We start from the raw sequence: 19,352 nt of genomic DNA, 5'->3' as shown, positions 1-19,352 counted from the left end.
AGAAAATCAAATATTGCACGTATTTTGGTTTTTACCTCTCTGTAAAACGTATGGGAGCCATTTAACGGTTTTCTCTCTTTTCCTGTGACTAATTTTCTAAACGGTAGAAAATTATGCCTAAGTCACATAGACTACACTACCCATAATACTCTGCGGACATACTTACCCACATGCTAAGCGCTAACCCGCTTAAATTTAAACTAGCGTACACAACACAGTATATTACCGACAACATCCGTGTATTTCAAAATTATAGTGAACAGTAAGGTATCCGCTGTTGCAGTTTTTACTATTCAACAGGTAGCGGACTCTTACCACACACTCGCAGCGACGAACTTCGCGGTCCGGCAGCATAAAGTGTCCCAGTGGAAGCGCAAATCCCGGGAGAGTTCTGCTTTTAAGTTCCATCTTGGGAGAGGGAAAACTTGCGTTTGGTGTAGAGGGGGTCATCTGTTGTTACCATTGTTCAAACATTTAGTGGGTCCTGTCATAATTATAAATATAATTATTAAATATATTATATAAGTGCGGAAATATGTGGATTTATTAGTTATTGGAAATCATGTATATATTTTTGATAATCACATTATATTTTTTGCAATCCTCCTACTACATTGTCAACCCTATCATAATGAGCTCAACCGTTTATCCAATCTGGCTTTGACTTAAGTTGTAGAAGTAGATGAATTTTCTTGCAAGTTTGACTTGGCTGTGCTGTGACTCCAAATGTTTAGCCTTTGAAGCTAGATAACACTTTGTCGCCAGCACGGAGTGTACAACGAATCTTTACATTGTCATCTTTAATTGACACAAACTCAAAACAGTGAGTGTATTTGCAGCTCGAAAAAAAATACGACTCTCTCTCCTCCTGCCATCATTGTTTACACTTGAGTGTTACACGTGAGTTGCCTCATGCTGAATATGTGACTTGTCGCATAGGTGATGTCACTCCCCTGAGACGCAAGAAGAAAGCAAACGACATAATGACAAATTAGTAACACACACACTGACTTGGATAAGCAACTGATTACTGGTTTGGAAAAACATCAGATTACAGCAGCGGAGGGGGGGGTATTTCGGGTGGGACGGGTGAGGGTCTTCCAGTGGAATATGGCACACCGGACATAAGTGTACCACTGATGTAATGCTTGAACGATAACAAGCCACCAGTCACTAGGTGGCAGCATATCATGCAAAGGTTTGTACAGATAAAAATATACATGTTATCAGGTTCTCAGTGGTACTTCAATTCGCTGGGGTGTGGGTTGAGGGGGGGGGGCGTAAAAACATTTTACCAAAGAGCTGGACCCAGTCTGTCCAGTTCTCTGATGCCAACAAAGCCCTTGTGCCCCAAAAGAAAAACACGGGACGTCAAGAGCGAAACCTCAACGATTGTCGAAAAGCATTTCAGCAGTTCAATCTGTACATCTCCGCACCATGAGTTGTGGATAAGCATGCACAAACACGCCTCTTTGGACTTACCGGCGGCTGAGGCTGAGGTCCAGTCGTCTGGGTGTAGAGAGTAAGTCTGTAAATAACTGGCTGTCTGGGAGTTTGGTGGAAATTAGAGCGCAAACTCTCAGTTCTAACTGCGAAGTAATCCCAGTTCTTATCTCACCCAGTTTGTTTTCCAGAGGCTGCATGTTGACTAGCAACAGTCTGGGTAGCCGGGGTCGACCAGCACAATCTTTTAGCCTGGGCCGTCTCGCATCACTCGTGCTGCCAACTCCAACTGCTCCCTGGGATCAGCTTGCACACCCGGTGCAAGGTTGGGTCATTGAGTTGAAGCTCTGTATTTGTATAAAACCAGTTAATGTAAACAGGAACTTCAAAATGACCGTGTGAGCGGGGTGATGTCCAGCAGTGTCTGACTGTTTTGTGTTAGCAGTGCATGACATCTGTGCACCGCAGGGAAGACGGGGAAAGAAAACAGTAAAAGAAAAAAAAGAAAAGGTAGCATCCAAGAACAAGGAAAACACATCTCCTCCTCAGCGTTCTGCTACCAGTGCTTACTAGAAGGCAGCCATTTTTTTTTCTACATTGTTTTTTTTCTTCTGACTTGACTAAACTGACTGAGTCAGACCGCACATCAAGGCTTGTGTTTAGGTTTTGGCTTCAAATATTACAGCAGTCAGTTAGGTTTACTCTTTAATCAATAACTCCGAGTCTCTCACACACACACACGCACACACACACGCACAGGCTCTGGATCAGCATTTCTGATCTCATTAATTCCTGTAGTAAAACAAAATGTCAACACTGCACATGTCTATAACACTTTGTGTTTTGGGGACAAATTGCAGGGAGATCATGAATCGGCCCTTTTTTTTTTTTTTTCTTTTTTTTTTTTCTTCCCCACAGTAACTCATTTTAAATATCATAATTAAATCTGCAGATTGGAGACGTGAATCAAAGTGTGGTTGTATGAGATGCTGACACATCCCAAGTGCTGACTTCTGCTTCAACCAGCTTGATGCGGAAGCTGTCCCTCAGTGAAAATCTGGCTCAGTCAGACTTTTCTGAACTGAAGTTTGTAAAATACTGACTCTCCATAAACAGCATAAAAAAAAATCACACCTGCAGGTCTATTGCTTCTTCCTGCGATTATTTGTGGAACTAAAGTAAAAAAAAAGTAAATTTCTTAAAAGAGGATTATAAACATATATGTTAGTTTTTCTTTAAACTTATAACTATATTTATGTAACTAAAGTGTTCCCTCTCTATATCGCGGTTCTCCTTTCGCTCCCTCAGTACATTGCGATATTTTTTTTAACCCGACCTAGCAAAATCTTTGCTATATCGCAAAATATAGCACAAAATAAACGACATAAAAGACATTCTAAAATAAATTCAGCTTTAAAAATGTAGATTTTCGCTTTGAAATTGAGCATGAAATTGAAATTAGCGCATTTGCGAACAATCGTTGGTAGCGTGTTTATAAAGGTTCTCAGACGTCATCCAGGTCAAGTTGTTGTCTCAGGAGAAAATGTCATGTCCAGTTGCCTAACAGAACTCTTTAACCTTGATCGCTGGTAGCGTTGTTTACCAAGACGAGATTGTACACAGCATACTATTGGCTAATTGGGCACGCTCTTCTGTTCCTCTCGCTGATTGGCTCATGCATCGCAGCATCTCTCAGCATCTCCTCCTGTCTGTCGGCCACTCTCTCGATTGATGGGGGTTCCTAAAGGGTAAATATATACAGGTAAATAATACAATAACTATCTCGCCTCTATTTCGCGATTTTTCCCATTTCTCGGTGGGTCTTGGAACATAGCTAACGCGCTAGGAGAAGGATCACTGTATATATATCTGTATAATGTTTTGATATATTACACACTAAGTCTCTTATTCACATCCACTTTAAGGTACACTATACTGTATATATATTCAATGTTTCTGTTTACTGTCAGCTTCAGCATGACTGGTCTGCTTCAACAGGATTGTCATTTCCTGACTAAGCTCAACCAGAGGGACACAAAAGGCTCTGAAGTGAAAAATATAACAACCATCCAGATCCACCTGTTGGGTTTTTCTGTGACGGCAGCTGCAACATTGATCCTGAACACATCCCAGTGATGAGATGCAGCCCTGTAGACAGAAAGACAGACAAAATCGATGAGGACGAGATGACAGGCAGATAAGACTAATCTGATCTCTGTGCTGATGACGGTCGCGTGAGGTGACTGTGCACTTATTCACAAATGTGATTCCACGATCGTTAAATCAGGTCTGATCAGGTACAGAACCAAAAGGACAGGGATGTTCTCAAAGTGCTGATATTAACGATCAGACTCCAAGTCTCCTTTAAGGACAACAGATTCGAATTCAGTTCAAATGGTTTTCTTTTCCTAAGAACAATTTTTTCTGTTTATGGATTCACAGGACAGACTGATGCTGTCTGTAAACATCTTTTACAAAGAGTTGTTCTGAGTTTAGACAGATGGATGGATGGGTGGATGGATGGATGGATGGATGGATAGATAGATAGGTAGGTAGATGGATGGATGGATGGATGGATGGATGATAGATGGATGGGTGGATGGATGGATGGATGGATGGATGGATGATAGATGGATGGGTGGATGGATGGATGGATAGATGGATGGATGGATAGGTAGATGGATAGATAGATAGATAGATAGATGGATAGATGGATGGATGGATGGATGGATAGGAAGATAGACAGATGGACGGACGGACGGACGGACGGACGGACGGACGGACGGACGGACAGACAGACAGACAGACAGACGGATAGACGGGTGGATGGATGGATGGATGGATGGATAGGTAGGTGGATGGATGGATGGATGGATGGATAGATAGGTAGATAGGTAGATGGATGGATGGATGGATGGATGGATAGACAGATAGACAGATAGATGGATGGATGGATGGACGGACGGACGGACAGACAGACAGACAGACAGACGGATAGACGGATGGATGGATGGATGGATGGATGGATGATAGATGGATGGATGGATGGATGGATGGATGATAGATGGATGGGTGGATGGATGGATGGATGGATGATGGATGGATGGATAGGTAGATGGATAGATAGGTAGATAGATAGTGAGAGGGATGGATGGATGGATGGGTGGGTGGGTGGATAGATAGATAGATAGACAGATAGATAGATAGATAGATAGATGGATAGATGGATGGATGGATGGATGGATGGACAGATAGATGGATGGATGGATGGATGGATGGATGATAGATGGATGGGTGGATGGATGGATGGATAGATGGATGGATGGATAGGTAGATGGATAGATAGGTAGATAGATAGTGAGAGGGATGGATGGATGGATGGGTGGGTGGGTGGATAGATAGATAGATAGACAGATAGATAGATAGATAGATAGGTAGATAGATAGATAGATAGATTTATGAGACATCTTTAAGAGCAGACTAAAGACTGCTCAGAGCAACAGTGCGGCCACAGATGGATGTTGACTATGTTGGAGAACGAAGTAAGAGGGCGAAATCCGAAATAACCCTATCCCTACAGGGAAACCCACAGGTGGGAGTATTAAACCATGGTGATGCATCGGTGCATACAGAAGAAGGAATCATGTGTAGGTGGAAAGAACTCTGCAAAAGGTTAGACAACAGTTATCTCCAGGGGACAGCTAAGCAATTCTTCCAAGAACCTCTGCAGTCAGATACTAGATCAAAACTAAACACAGCTGATGAACTGATCCGGTTGCTAATGATGAGGTCACAGTTCCCAACCAATGATTCGATTGGCAAAAATAAATTGCACCAATTCACCGTTCAGGGAACTGATCTACTGTGTGAACATTGTGACTGTTGGTTGAACCCCCTGCTGAGAACAGCTCTGCTGTGTTCTCCTGTTCAAAAGTCAAAAAGCTTTCAAAAAGAAGAAGGGGGAAAAAAAAAAAAAAACAAGTCCCAGTTAAGGGCCCCGCCCCGTCACATCAACATCGTCGCCTGCTTTGACAACCCGTTGCTACGGGTTACCATCGCATCCATCAATCACTTTGGAGTAAAACAATGACGTGATCTGTGCTGACAGAATGGGTCACTATGACAACACAAAGGCCTGCTAATGACTGAATGGGAAGCAGGAGGGGTGGACCCCAACTCCACGCTGCTTCACTGAGAGGATTAACAGGTCCCTTACAATCGCTGCTAATCTAGCTAATTAGGACAAGGGAAGGTGGGTGGAGAGGAGAGGGGTGAAGGGGGGGCGGGGGGGGGGGTTAAAGGACATTAATATTTATAAATTGTTTAACCTTTAAACTCAGATGCTTAAATGACATCAACATGAGGCATTTACTGTACCTCTTAGGAAAATGACGCTATTACGCTATTGCTAATCTTTACTTACTTACTGTTATTACTATACAAAGATTCACAGAGTCAGGGGACTAAACTTCTCTGTCCTAACCCTGACCCTTCTCAGAGACCTCTTCCACACAAAATCCTAAAAAATGACTGGTCTAGACCAGCGGCCCATTTTTTGGTACCAAGGACTGGTCGGCTTGATTGGCCTATTGTTTTGAAACATCGCCAGATAGAGGTAAATTAGTAAAACTCAAGTACATTTCCTCACTGTGACCCACTGCGGTACGGTACCAAATGACTCTGGTGCTACCATTGTTTTATGAGATGTTATAAATAAAAAAAATAAATAAAAATTTTTCCCCAAGATTGGGAAATACAGTGTGAGTCTTTGCAGCCGACGCAGGCCACACGGAAGGCTCCTCTGGGAACGGTACCCAGGACTCTCTGTTCTCTGCTTGCGAGGCAGCTGGCTAACACTATAACACCGCACATAACAGATGGTCATGAGTCTTAAACCTCCCCCCCTTTCCCCCCACCAAAAATATGTGATCAGTCTTTCTACTGTATCCAAAGCTTCAGACCTGAAGATATAAGTGGCACATGGCTAACCCTGATTAGCCCTCGTTAGATAATCCTATCCTCACCTTGTGGTTAATGGCGTCACACTGCGAACTGATGAAAATTTACTGTTAAATTATCAAGGCAAGACCTCCTACAGAGCATGAGTAATACGATGAACTGCAATGGAAGGACGTTTTTAAAGCCATTTTTGAAATGCTAGTGTACCAAAGCCTTGTTTTAACTTGGCATCTAGTGGCCAGTATTGTTACTGCAGCCAAAAAAGCACTTCCGGAGTGCTTCAAAAATGTGTCTATTTGTTTATATGCTGTGTGTGAGTCAAACTGGTACAGTGCAGTTAAAGCTAAACAGCCTCAGTGGTGGCTGGACAATGACAGTAGCTAAGGGTAGCAGTTCGAGAGAACAACTAAGAAGCTGAATGTAGTAGGTATGTTAGATAACATCGTCCAACCGATATTATCGGCCGATATTAGCATAAATATGTAATATCAGAAACAATCATTATCGGTGTTTACTCCGATGAAAACCAATGCCTGAATTTGATGTGATTGGTATCGGTTGATATCGGAATCAAAAATTAAGTGTTTGGACAATATCGACATATCGGATATCGGCAAAAAGTTAACATCGGAGTATAGTAAAAAATAAAAGTATAGTTTTTTAGTTTTGTTCTTAGCAAATGTAGCAGTAAACAAACTAATAATTAACATCACGTGAGACATGAACAAATTACAGGATTTATTAACTCAAGTTTTATATCCAATCATATTTCAGCTTTGTGTTGCCAGGGCAAAATAAATCTGCCCTGAGGCCTTCAGAACCAGTAGTGGACGCCTGGAGCTTAAAATAAATGGTAATGAGATTTTGAGTCAACTCTGCAAGGCCTTTCAACAGGCCTACAGTTTCATTGGGGATTTCAGTGATTCGATTGGACGGTCAAAAACACTCCTGAATCTAACGACTTGCACGCTTGAAAATTAAGTTTTCTTTACATCCACTGCTCCGCTGTTGAGTGGACATTCTCAGCCTAAGGCAAATTAAAACGCCATAAGTAACAACAGGACAGACAGGACTTTAGCATTAGCATGGATGGAGATAGAAAAAGACTTGTTTTTAGAACTGGAACACACGGAAAATCTGTACAGCAGTAGTTGAATTCTTCTTAATGAAAGAGAGGAAGACGGATTTTAATATTATTGTAATCATATTACGTTAATATCGGTGCTTTTTGATGTACGTCATGTCTCAGCTGTTACATAGCATATTATGGCTACATGAGTTAGCTAGGATACAGTGACTCATTACACTACATTTCTGCATAACATTGATGGTTTCTGTAGATGTGATGATGTCATTAAGGTGTGGATTCTGTCAGGCAGGATGCCACTGAAGTGTGTGTGTGTGTGTGTGTGTGTGTTGTTTGGCTTCATGGAAACTGTATTTTTCTCCCCTTGTTCTTTCCTCAGTAATGAAGAACAACGGTGATCTGTCACAGCAACGTCTTCCTCAGTTCTGGTCTGTTCTGTGTTTTACTCCCTCAGATAATATAATGAGCTGCTCTGTTTTTCTCACACCGAAGACTTTTACTTTTTGACGTTGTTACTGTCTCTGAAGCAGTGGATTATAATTACAGGCTCACTTCAACTCCTGCATTGACACATCAGATTTTAACCACTTCATTTGAATATATATATACAGTAAGGCAGGAGGCATACTGCTACCTGTCATTGGATGCAAAACTTCCTGACAAGAAAGCCTAGCAGGGTAGAAGAACATCCAGCACCGATGCCCCACCAGGTGTGTGTTCTTTTCACACAGGCTGCAGCTTTTATAGATCCTTCTGTTAAACTTTTTCAGTTGGCAGACGACACAACTGTCAGAGCTTCATCAGAGACGGGGATGAATTTGCCCACAGGCAGTGTGGACAGTTGGTTTCCTGCTGTAGTCATAACAGCCTGGAGCTAAACAGGTTTAAGACAATAAACTGTCACTGGGTTTTTCTATTTAACGTATACAACGAACCCTCTCCTATCGCGCTAGTTGCGTTCCAAGACCAACGGAAAAAAACGGAAAATCCGCAAAGTAGAGGCGAGGTTATTATTACTTACACTTTACTAGACTTCGCACACAATTATATGCACAGTAGAGTTATAGAATGGAAATATAAGACATATACTGTATATTACGTAAATAAATGAGATACACAACGCGGTCGAGGTTAGCGCTCAGCTGCGAGTGGCGACATTTGGAGTAATTAGCATCTCCTTATATTAGTAGGAGCCGGGACCAAGGTGAGAGGAGAGTGAACTGAGGAGTGAATACTGGCCAAGACGGACGGACCGTATATGAAAGCCGGGAAAATGTACACGTTTATTATTTTCACACTCACAGCCACTAGAGGGCACTCTAGCTAGCTGGTGTGACTTATATATATATATATATTTTCTTGATTATCCACTTTTTTGGCTGACGTATACTTAGCAACTTATAGTCCGGAAAATACAGTTTGTTTGTTTTTTTATTCTTTGTTTCAGACACTTATGTGTCTGAAACAAAGAGAGAATTTTGTGATCACAAGGATTTCCGCCTCTATCACTGACTTTAAATGTTTTATTTTGTGACTAAAGTTTTAATCACGAAATTACACAGAGAATGTGACCATAATAGTCAGCAGTAGACCACACACTCCTAATGTAACAATGTGCGTCCATGGCGTACGCACGAGGACATATCTGAAAGAAGAAAACGTTCCTTTCGGGTTGTTACTTTGCAAAGTCCCTCAGCACGGGTCAATAATATCTTTAACCAGGTTACTAATGTTTTTTTCCCTAAAACTCCTAACACTCAACATCCTAATTCAACCACTATCAATAATATCTTGTAACTATTTACACTCACCGTCTGTATCTGCTCCAGCAAAGACACGGTAATGATTTTTAAATGAGTGGTGATAAAATTTACTCATCGCGGTCAGACTGAAGCAGATTAAAAAACCTTGACTTTTAAAGCTGCTCATTAGCAGTTGTGCTTCCACCCACACATGTACACACGCACACACACACACACACGCACAAAAGCACTAGCTGCAGTTTAAGTCATTACTGTGTGTTAACTACCAGCCAGAACACCAACACACACACAATCGTGCACCAGATCGTCTTTGTAATCATCGCACGCTAAACAACAGGAGGCCTGGGAGCCTGGATCTGTGTGTCAGCATGTCTCTGGTGTGTGTGTGTGTGTGTGTGTCTGTGTGTGACCCTACGGTTTGATTAAAAAGCTCTTTTGTGGCTTTCAAATGCTAATCTATCTATTATCAATAGCATAAAAGAGAGTTTAGCTGCTTAAAGACAAACAAATGACTTCTGGCGGAGACACACCATACATGGCTAATGAGGTCTCACAGATCAATGTGTGTGTGTGTGTGTGTTTGTGTGAGGAAGGGAGAGAGAGAGAGAGAGAAAAAAAGACAGAAAAGAGGGAGAGCGAGAGAGAAGGAGAGAGGGAGACATCTACGTCTTTTTTAGGCTCTCCGTGACATGATGACATGCAAGAAATCACGCTTTTATTCTGAAAACTGGGGACCAAGTTTTAAACAGGGATGGCTCGAATGAATCAGTATTGGTCTGATATTGGTCAAAATGTCTGGACAGAAAATATATTTAAAAAAAAACAAAACAACTATGGCACATCTGGTCCTATACATAATCCTAAAAACCTAACTTGGTGTTAAACTCATTTTAAAGTTTAAAGTTAAACTCATCCTAAAAACCTAACTTGGTGTTAAACCCATTTTGGTTCAGGGGTCCTAAGTGGGCCGGACCAGTCCAATCGTAACATAATTACCTAGAACTAACAATAAGTCCATGTTTTCCCCCCTTTGTTTTCCTGAAAATAAGCACGAGCAAATTAGAAAATATTAATATTTCATAAAATATGATTTGACAAAACATCACGGACATGAAGTGTTTGTGCATTTTTCACTTTGACAATTAAGCAAGTGGGCCGGATTGGACCCCCTAGCAGCTCAGTTTTGGCCCGCAGGCCATATGTTTGACACCCGTGCCATAAACAGTGACACTATCATCTCAGTAACAGCAGCCCGCGGCATGCTGGAGGAGATAAGGAGGTATCGGAATCGGCAGATACTCCAAGTTGCAGCAGCAGTATCGGACATTAAAAAATGTTGTATCGAGCCATCCTTAGTTTTGCACACTGATACTTTGTTAAGCAGGACCAGTACAATCATCATAAATACCAATAAATAAAGGTGAACTACTTGTCATTGTGACACAGCACACCACTGCACACAACCAAATGTGACCTCTGCTTTTAACCCAAGCCTTCCGGATCCAAGTCCGCTTCCTTAACCACTAAGCCACCACTGCCTCTAAGCAAAAATAAGTGCATGTTTTTCCTTTTGATTTCTTGCAAAATAAGTTCAAGTTTATTAGAAAATATTCATATTTAATAAAATATAATTTGGCAAAACATGAGCATGTTTGTGCATTTTTTTTTCACTTTCAAAATTCATCAAGTGGGCTAGATCAAACCTCCCAGCAGGCTGGTTTTGGCCCGCGGGCCATATGTTTGACACCCCTGGTGTAGACCTACCACTCAGACTCTTTGTATTTTTATTTGCTTTGTGAATTTGATATGACACCGTTTTTGGTTGAATATTATAACCCCTTGAAATAAAGGGCCAATGTACTTGTGTTTCTTTTGGGGTTTTTTTTTTGTTAAAAATATTTATTTTAATAATTGTTAAAATGAATTGAAACAACAATCAAAAAGGAGAGGCAGGAGCCACATGTGAACCTACAGAGTCGTCTCTTTTTAGGGAGTTGAGGAAAGTAAATCCACACCGTGTCCTTGTTTGTGTTCTACCACTTCATCTCACTCTAAAAGTGACATTTGCTACTGTTGCGTGTGTCGGTGGCTGGTCAGACAAAAAAGAAAAAAAAAACAAAAAAAAAGAAAACAGATTTATAAATGTCAACTTCCGGTTCGTTGCTCTGAAGGTGTCTGTTGTGAAAAAAAAAAAAAGAAAACAGATTTATAAAAGTCAACTTCCGGTTCGTTGCTCTTAAGGTGTCTGTTATGTTATTAATTAATGCGCTGGAATCTGTTGCGTAGGGAAGCATATTGGTGACACACAGAAAAAAAAATGGCTGCGTATCACGTAATTACTTGATAGCTTTCACGTTATTTCGTGATAACTTTCACGTAATTTAGTGCGGGGGCAATACGCTTCCGTACAATATGAACAAACAGGAGATTAATTGCAAATAAACGAGTCAGAGACCGTTTGAACAGACACCTGGCGGCACAATCTCAAATCACAGACTATTGAACGCACCACTAGTCTATTTACACACTGTTGGCTCTATAGAGATACTTAAACGCACCGCTGACTGAATCATCGGGTAATTAAAAAATGACTCGCCTGAATTTGCGGCGTACGGTGATGTCATCACAACCGACTGTGGACATCTGCGGCAATAAAAGTTTCCGCTGACCACAACTATATTTTATAGTCATTTGTCCATACAATTTAAGACAGAAGCGCCAACAGCAGCTGGTGTTTTTACACATCTTACGTCTTAGACAAGGTTTGATAGTTTAAGTAGTCTTCGGATGGTTAGACGGATTGATAAACAGCTCGACAATGCCCCCATGTGGTGTAAAGGGGAATTGCTTGTGTAAACAAAACAAAACTATTTCAAAATCCAAACTATGTATGTAGTATGAGTGTCAAACCTATCGAATTGTGTCACAAAAATAGTTTGAGAATAACTAAACGCCTTCAGTTAAGCAAAGAAAGTCCTCACTGATGTAAGTTATTTATCGACAAGCGCACAGAAAAACATGTAAACAAACAAACAAACTGACAACTGGGCGTACGATGCCCCCTCGTTCTGTTAATTAATGTATAAAAAAAACACAAATTTAAAAGGTGTCACTTCCACTCACTGAAAACCAGTTAATGTATAAAGTCATTGCTTTGCAAGTCACAAGCAAGTCTCAAGTTTTTGCACTCAAGTCCGAGTCAAGTCTCAAGTCAAGACAGGCAAAGTCCGAGTCGAGTCCAAGTCAAGACTGAAAAGTGTCAATGGAAGACAGAAGTCCTGCCGTTTCTGTTTCGAGTCCTTTTAAACAAAATAATAATATATTCACACAGATCACTTTGGGTTTTGGAGAAAGTATCAAGTCTTGCCGAGTCAAAGAGCTCAAGTCCAAGTGAAGTCACGAGTCATTGATGTTAAACTCCGAGTCGAGTTGCAAGTCTCTTTACATTTTCTCAAGTCACCAAATTGATGACTCGAGGCCAAGTCATGCGCCTCGAGTCCACACCTCTGCTGAAAACACACAACATGACGGAGGTACGGCAGAACCCGGAGAGCAGAGGACGACCGCGAAGCACCAACCAGAGAGGCGCGAAAAGCAGAAATAGGACTGCAGGTGATCACACGAGACAAAGTCCGAATACTTGATGACATCATCTTCACTAGTTTATTTTCAGTGCCACTCATCTTTCTATCACTCACCATCTCTTAGTTTCTTCTCCACGGCGTCAAAAGGACCCACAGAACAACAGAACCCAGACCGAACCAACCGTTCGGAGTATCGTACCAAACTCGCCGACAACAGTTTCGTACCGTGAGAACATTAAAGCAAACTCACAAACAAGGTGTGTCCCCCACAAACAGCCAAATTTTAATTTCTTCATCATCTCATAGATGGTAACATTTAAGATAGAAACAATAAAAGTACATTTTAACAAATTACTCTTGACTACCGTGGCTAAGCCTGATGAGAGACGAGGCAAAGTGATTCCCAAAGGATGGCCAAACGAGGATCTTTTATTGTAGAATTTAAAATGTGTGTTTGTATTTCTTCACTCTCTTCTCTTCTTTTTTTTTATTATTTAAATTAATACCACCATACAAAAATGGTCAACATTTTAGGGCCCAATATGTCGGGAAAATAAAAAAAACATTATTAAAACTTTTGAAGTGGGAGCCTTGGCCTCATTTAATTTTCTAACCTATTATTTAATGAACTAATGATCTATCAGTCAAATAACTTACAATTATTAATTATTTGAATGTACAACAAAAATTAAAACAGCATCCTTTCCCATAAAACTTAACCCACTCAGTTAAGTAATGACGTTATTTAATGAGAAATATCTTTTGTTTAATCGCTTCACATTTAATGAGAAATATCTTTTGTTTAATTGCTTCACACGTGTAAAAAAAAGAAAAAAAAAAAAGTTTGGTAAGCCACTGCGAAAAGCCGACGATGTCTCCGTCGTGACTTACGACGCTTCCTCAGTTTGTTAAATAATGTATAAAAACGCAAATTTAAAAAGGCGTCGCTTCCTCTCACCGAGGTCACACGATGGAAAAAACAGCAGAACCTGGGGAGCAGTGGACGGTCGCGACGCAGCCAACCACGGAGGCCGCAGAGTGACATGTGATGACATCACCGTTGCCTTGTCCTGCCTGCTGTGCAGACACAGGACCGCAGGTGATCACATGAGACAAAGTCCAAATACTTGATGGCGTCATCTTCACTACTTTTTTTTTTTTTTTTAAAAATCCGACTCATCTTTCTACCATTCACCGTCTCTATTCTCTGCCGCTCACTTATCCCTTTCTCTATTGTCTCCCTCACACTTGTCTCTGTTTCTTTTCATCTCTACCTCATCCAAGACTCAGGTGCGTCTCCTCTTGACTCCTCCTGGACTTGCGGGGTTGGAAGACGACAGTAATTTCTCGGCTGCTCGGCTCCTTTTCCTCTTCTCTGCCTCTTTGGCTCCTCCTCCTCCACCGCTTCCTCCTCCTTCACTCCCTCCTTTCTCTTTCTCTCGCTCTTTTTCCTTCTCTCGACTGTTGCTTGTTCGCTCCGGCATCTTCAGTGACGAGTTGCTGCCTTTAGAGAAACATGGACCCAAAGACCGATGCAGTAATACGGGAGTAGTTTATATTTGTAGTACCATATTTTCTGGACTACAAGTCGCTCAGGAGTTTAAGTTGCATCAGCCAAAAAATGCAAAATGAAAAACAAAAAAATAATAATTGCAACAGCGCCCTCTAGCGGTACCTGATAATGGATACTCCAGTATCTGGTACAGGAGTAGCAGATACTGGTACATAAGCCTAGAGGGCCCTCTAGTGGCTGTCAATGTGAAAATAACAAACGTAAATTTTTTAGTGGTACAGGAGTAGCAGATACTGGTACGTAAACCTAGAGTGCCCTCTAGTGGCTGTCAGTGTGAAAATAACAAACATGTGAAATTATATATTTTAATATATAAGCTGAGTATAAGTATAAACCCAAACCCAGCCAAAAAAAAAGTGCGACTGATAGTCCAGAAAATACGGTAATATATTATGATAATTTTATTTATTATATAATTCGAAGATAAGAACCTGAAGTTTCCTATGAATTTTTGGAAATATTTATAAACATCAGTTTTTAGTGACTTTATGAGACCTAGATGTGTCTCTGTGAAGTCTCCTACCTTCTTCGTGTGTAGCCGGAGGTTCTCTCTCCATCCTGAACTCCTCTTTGGTTTCCTCTTCTGTGACCAGCTTTCCTAAACACAAACGCAAAACCCGTTGATGTCCGACATAAGCGAAGGCTTATTCCATTATTGCATTTCTTCTATTTCAATGCACTTTATTTGATGACTGAAAAGTGCACTGAAATGCAAAACACAAAAATAAGCCATAACAAATAAGTGAGCAGAGCTGAGGTGACGTGACGTGAACCCACCTTCTTTAACTTCTTGGATGATGTCATCAGGCAAAGAGAAACTCTTCTCTGTGTTTGGAAACGGTAAGATCTCCGACTCATGCTGCAAGACACACACACGCACACACAAGCGTACAGTGGCAGTTGTCGCACAGTAGCGGCGTACATGCACGCACAACCATCGTTCCGTCGGCCTCACCAGTGCCTGCATGTCGTACATGGTTCCTAGATGATCCCAGATGACAGCGGAGGAAACCTGACGTCCAATGTTTTGACTGAACTTGTCCCTGATGCAGATCATGTGGAAGTGACGGTTCACGCCTGAAAAACAAAGACACTTCCTGTCTGAGAAACACCAACAGAAGAGAAGACTGACTGTTAAGTGAACCTCTGTCTATGAGGTGGTGAGAAATTACGCGGAACACTTAAAAAAAGAAAAATATTTTTGTAATAAAATGTTAAAAAAGGTTTAATGTTTACAATCAATTAAGAACATAAGTGTCAAACTCAAGGCCCGGGGGGCCAAATGGGGCCCTCCAAGCCGTTTTGTGTGGCCCTCGGGAGCTTAAAAAGCCTAACTTAAGTAATTAAAAGTTGTTTTATTGCAAAGCAATGAACAAGATTTGTAGCTTGGGAAAAATAATAATCTATTGCAGAAACATGTATTAGTCTGTTAGAGAGTAACCAACATTTTTTGTTCTTTTTTTGTTCAGGTCTGGTCAGCCAGTACCACCTGTAATACGGACCGGTAAGACTCTATTCTGTGTCTGAATGACGTAATATTTTAAAATATTGCTAGATTATCTTTAAATAAAGAAAGTAAATGGATATGACTGACTATGGTTTTCTACAAATTATGTAAATGAATAAAAATGAAGTACGTTTTTTCCACTGCGTCACGCTGTGGCCCGGTATCAAATGATCTACAGACTAGTACTGGTCTACGGACCGGGGTTTTGGTCTGTAGTCTTGCATTTACAACCGACCCTTCAAGGGAAACTGTATTGCTGATGTGGCCCCTGGTGAAAATGAGTTTGACAGCCCTGACTTAGAACGCTACTTCTGGCCATGCTTTTATTTTGAAGGTGAAAATAAAAATGTATTATTGTCATGTTGGTATACGTTTGTCTTTCTTACCAATTTCTATGTACTCTCTTTCTTTCGGTTAAGTTGATTATGTTGTGCTAACTTAGTCAACTTGCGGTAGTCTTGCGGACATTGTACCAATTTACCGTATTTCCAGCTCTGGTTTTGGATTCATTAAATATTAAAAATAGCAGAAACGCATTAGACCATCATCCGTCTTTCAATTGACGCTTTGGATATGACTCTAGTTTAATCGACGATGGTGATAATTTGGTTTATTGCTATGCTATGACGGTGTATTTGTTGTTTCAGTTGGATGTTTGTGAACACTGAACACGTCTTGCAAGGTCACCTTACTGAATCTAAAACTGTCACATTTTGTATTCATACACAAAACTCAATATATATTTTTATTGCTAGCAACAAAACTCAATATATATTTTTATTGCTAACAAAACAATTCATCATCTTTGATAACTCGGTATGTTCCCCATGTTTTAGTACTCTGTTCGAAAGGTAAACAGTGCTGTAAAAGTTTCCCTTAATGAACTAGCACTAGTCATATCCCAATTGACTAAAGTTGAGAGTATAATAAAAACTTTTCAAATAGATTTATTCCTTATCAGAGACACTTACAGACAAGATAATATCGTTGTAAAACATGAACAATTGAAGTCAGTGATGCGTTTAATGACACCTGGAAAACCGAACCCCCAGCAGCTGACATAGTAACAAGCTAACGTTAGCTTCTCTTACCCACGGGTTTGTGTCCGATCATCGCATGGAAAAGACAAACCTCCACCTCATGGCTCCAAACCACCGAGTCCTCGCCGGGCACCAGAGCCGAATCTGGAGGCTTCTCCTCGACTTGAGCCAAAGTAACATCCGCTTCTCCCATTTGATCCAGAACCGAGGTACCGGGATACAAATACACAGACTGAACCACAGATGAAGTCTAACGCAAGCAGTGAACTTCCGGAGAATCCCGGAAGTACGAGTGTACGCTAGAGCTGCTCGATTATAGGGTGAAAAAATCTGAACCAGAGTCAACTGTTAAGTGTGTGAGTGCACACACTGGGGATTTGACTTTTCATGGCTTTATTTAGCCATTTACATTTACTAAAAAAAACAAATGATAAAAAATAAAATAATTTACATACAGTACGTGCATACGTACAGTATATACACATACGTATATATACACACATCTGTTTTGTTTGTTTTGCTTTTTAATAAAGAAAAATACATATATACATATAAATGTACAGCATATGCTAGGGATTTGGACATTCCCACCATATTTGACAAAATTCTTTTAGAATTTTTTTTAAGAACGATTACTTTTGATTGACTATGGGAACACGTGGTGTTTGTTGCAATACTGACGCGCAAATTATGTTTTATCACATTTTTTTAAATTTTATATCTTTAATTGCCCACTTGAACACAAAAATATAATCCAAATACAAACAATGAATAAAAAAAAAATCACAAAGATATTAGAATTATTCATCCAAATAGTAAATTTATGACGTCTAGTCGATTATAGCCCAAACAGTAAAAATACACACATAAATGTTAGTGATTATAGCCCAAACAGTAAAAATACACGCATAAATGTTAGTAGGACTGCTGAGGACTGCTCAGCTAGTGGTAGAAACGTTTCATTACTGAAAATGTGTTGAAAGTTAATTAGGAAGTTGACATAACATTTTGGGTTTCCATGGTTGAACGTATTACTTTCTACATTTAATAGTCTTTTCACTAACTTTATGATTGACAGTTAAGAGAGAGAAAAAAAAAAGAAAACATTACAAAATTAAAAAAAAAAAAAAAAAAAGAAAACGTTACAAAATTCAAATTGAAGCATGTTCTTTATTGATACTGACAAACTGAGCTTAACATCTGATCCCGACATTTGTTTCTATACTTTTCAAATGAACATACGCGTTCAAATTTGTAAACAAACAGCCTTAAAACAAACTAACGAATAACATTACGGAAATGAAACGTTACGGTTTTACAAAAAAGGATCCAATAAAATGCTGACGAGAAGCAAGAGGTGGTTCACCGTAGAATGAACCCAAAACAAAAATCCACAAGGAAAAAAAAGAGAGAAAAAAAAAAAGAAAAAAGGGGGAGAACGAGCAATATCTTCCATTTTTTTGACCTCGACCTGATGAAGGAAACGACAAAGCAGGACGCTGTGACCCGGGTGCTCGTGCGCTGCCTTCAGATGGGGAACAACCAATGCCATCACAGCAGCTGTTACCATGGTTTCGCTGTAAGGATTTCAAAAACTTTTTTTTTTGTTTTTTTTCTTAAAAAGTAGGCATTGTCAGCTCTACTAGCCCCGCCCCCCTCAGAGACAAACACAAAGCAGAAATGGCAGGGACTGAAAGTTGACCGAGCTTCAGAGTGGTGTGGCAGCAGCGGACGATGGCTGGTCAGGTGATCATCAGTAGGCGGGGCTTAGAAGCAGCAGTACTGCTGTCCTATTGGTCCTTCTTCTCTGGCTGTGATGCCTCCTCTTTGAGCGCTGCCTCCTCGGGCGAAGCCTCCTCGTACCTGCAGGTTGTGGCAGAGCCGTGTTGTAAACAAACGTGTTGAACGTTGTTGAAGTGAAGCGATGAACACAGGGACAGACAAATGCACCCATGTGGCGATCATTGTGATGTCAGCAGCTTGTCATACTCGGGCTTTTTTACCTGCCCAGGTGAGACTACAGAGTAAAGAGTGAGGCGTGGGGGAGAAGTAGGAGGTAGACCCTCTATAGGAAGTTGGACTGTAACCGGCGGTGGCGGGGGGAGGAGCCTTTTGCCATAGAGACAGCATCCATAGAGCTGGCCAGGCTGGCTGGAGAACCACTGATGGTGGGGAAGTAAGTTAGGCGGGGGGAGGCGGGAAGCACTTCCTGTGAGGACTCATAGCTACCAATGTGGAAAAAAAAAAGGAAAAGAAAGGAACGAATAGAAAAAAAAAAAAAAGTAGCCAGATGGAGAATAAGTAAAGAAAATGAGAATAAAATAAAGGAGGGTAAAAACAGAAAAAAGGAAGAAGAAGAAAAAAAAATGTAGAAATAGAAGGAAGATGTATTAAAA

At 40.6% G+C, this 19,352-nt stretch overlaps 3 protein-coding genes across 7 annotated transcripts in view; all 3 read right to left on the bottom strand.

Moving 5' to 3' along the window:
- The window catches only part of sulf2b (sulfatase 2b), a 61,405-nt gene extending 59,657 nt beyond the window's left edge, over positions 1-1,748 (bottom strand). For 2 of the 3 annotated variants that reach the window (XM_008317955.3, XM_025059648.1), the window contains exon 1: positions 1,483-1,748. The gene's annotated coding sequence lies outside the window, so the exon portion shown is untranslated. Of the gene's footprint in view, positions 1-315; positions 452-1,482 lie in introns of those variants that run through there. The other variant, XM_017035919.2, reaches the window with a different exon arrangement.
- Positions 1,749-13,701: 11,953 nt separating this feature from the next.
- mrgbp (MRG/MORF4L binding protein) lies at positions 13,702-17,236 on the bottom strand. Its single transcript, XM_008317950.3, has 5 exons — positions 17,008-17,236; positions 15,365-15,486; positions 15,187-15,268; positions 14,933-15,007; positions 13,702-14,340 (listed from the first exon to the last, which is right to left on the bottom strand). Exons 1-5 carry the CDS (start codon positions 17,147-17,149, stop codon positions 14,123-14,125), a joined length of 639 nt encoding a protein of 212 aa, XP_008316172.1. The 5' UTR covers positions 17,150-17,236; the 3' UTR covers positions 13,702-14,122.
- Positions 17,237-18,106: 870 nt separating this feature from the next.
- hm13 (histocompatibility (minor) 13) overlaps positions 18,107-19,352 on the bottom strand; it is a 9,732-nt gene continuing 8,486 nt past the window's right edge. For 2 of the 3 annotated variants that reach the window (XM_017036321.2, XM_017036320.2), the window contains one exon: positions 18,107-18,819. In XM_017036321.2, coding sequence (XP_016891810.1) covers positions 18,747-18,819 — 73 coding nt within the window. In that variant the 3' untranslated portion in view covers positions 18,107-18,746. Of the gene's footprint in view, positions 18,820-18,852; positions 19,182-19,352 lie in introns of those variants that run through there. The other variant, XM_017036322.2, reaches the window with a different exon arrangement.

Source organism: Cynoglossus semilaevis, chromosome 10 (assembly GCF_000523025.1).
Source record: "Cynoglossus semilaevis isolate Cse_v1.0 chromosome 10, Cse_v1.0, whole genome shotgun sequence".
In the NCBI taxonomy this organism is placed as follows: domain Eukaryota; kingdom Metazoa; phylum Chordata; class Actinopteri; order Pleuronectiformes; family Cynoglossidae; genus Cynoglossus; species Cynoglossus semilaevis.
Note: the sequence above shows the minus strand (reverse complement) of the source record. Positions and strands in the feature narration are given on the sequence as shown.

Bases quoted from the DNA above. Each gene is read 5' to 3' on its own strand.
- mrgbp (XM_008317950.3), bottom strand. From the start codon at position 17,149: ATGGGAGAAGCGGATGTTACTTTGGCTCAAGTCGAGGAGAAGCCTCCA. The intron at 15,487-17,007 runs GTAAGAGAAGCT...TTTGTTTTTCAG, and splicing joins GATCGGACACAAACCCGTGG to GCGTGAACCGTCACTTCCAC. The intron at 15,008-15,186 runs GTGGGTTCACGT...GTTTGTGTTTAG, and splicing joins CATCCAAGAAGTTAAAGAAG to GAAAGCTGGTCACAGAAGAG.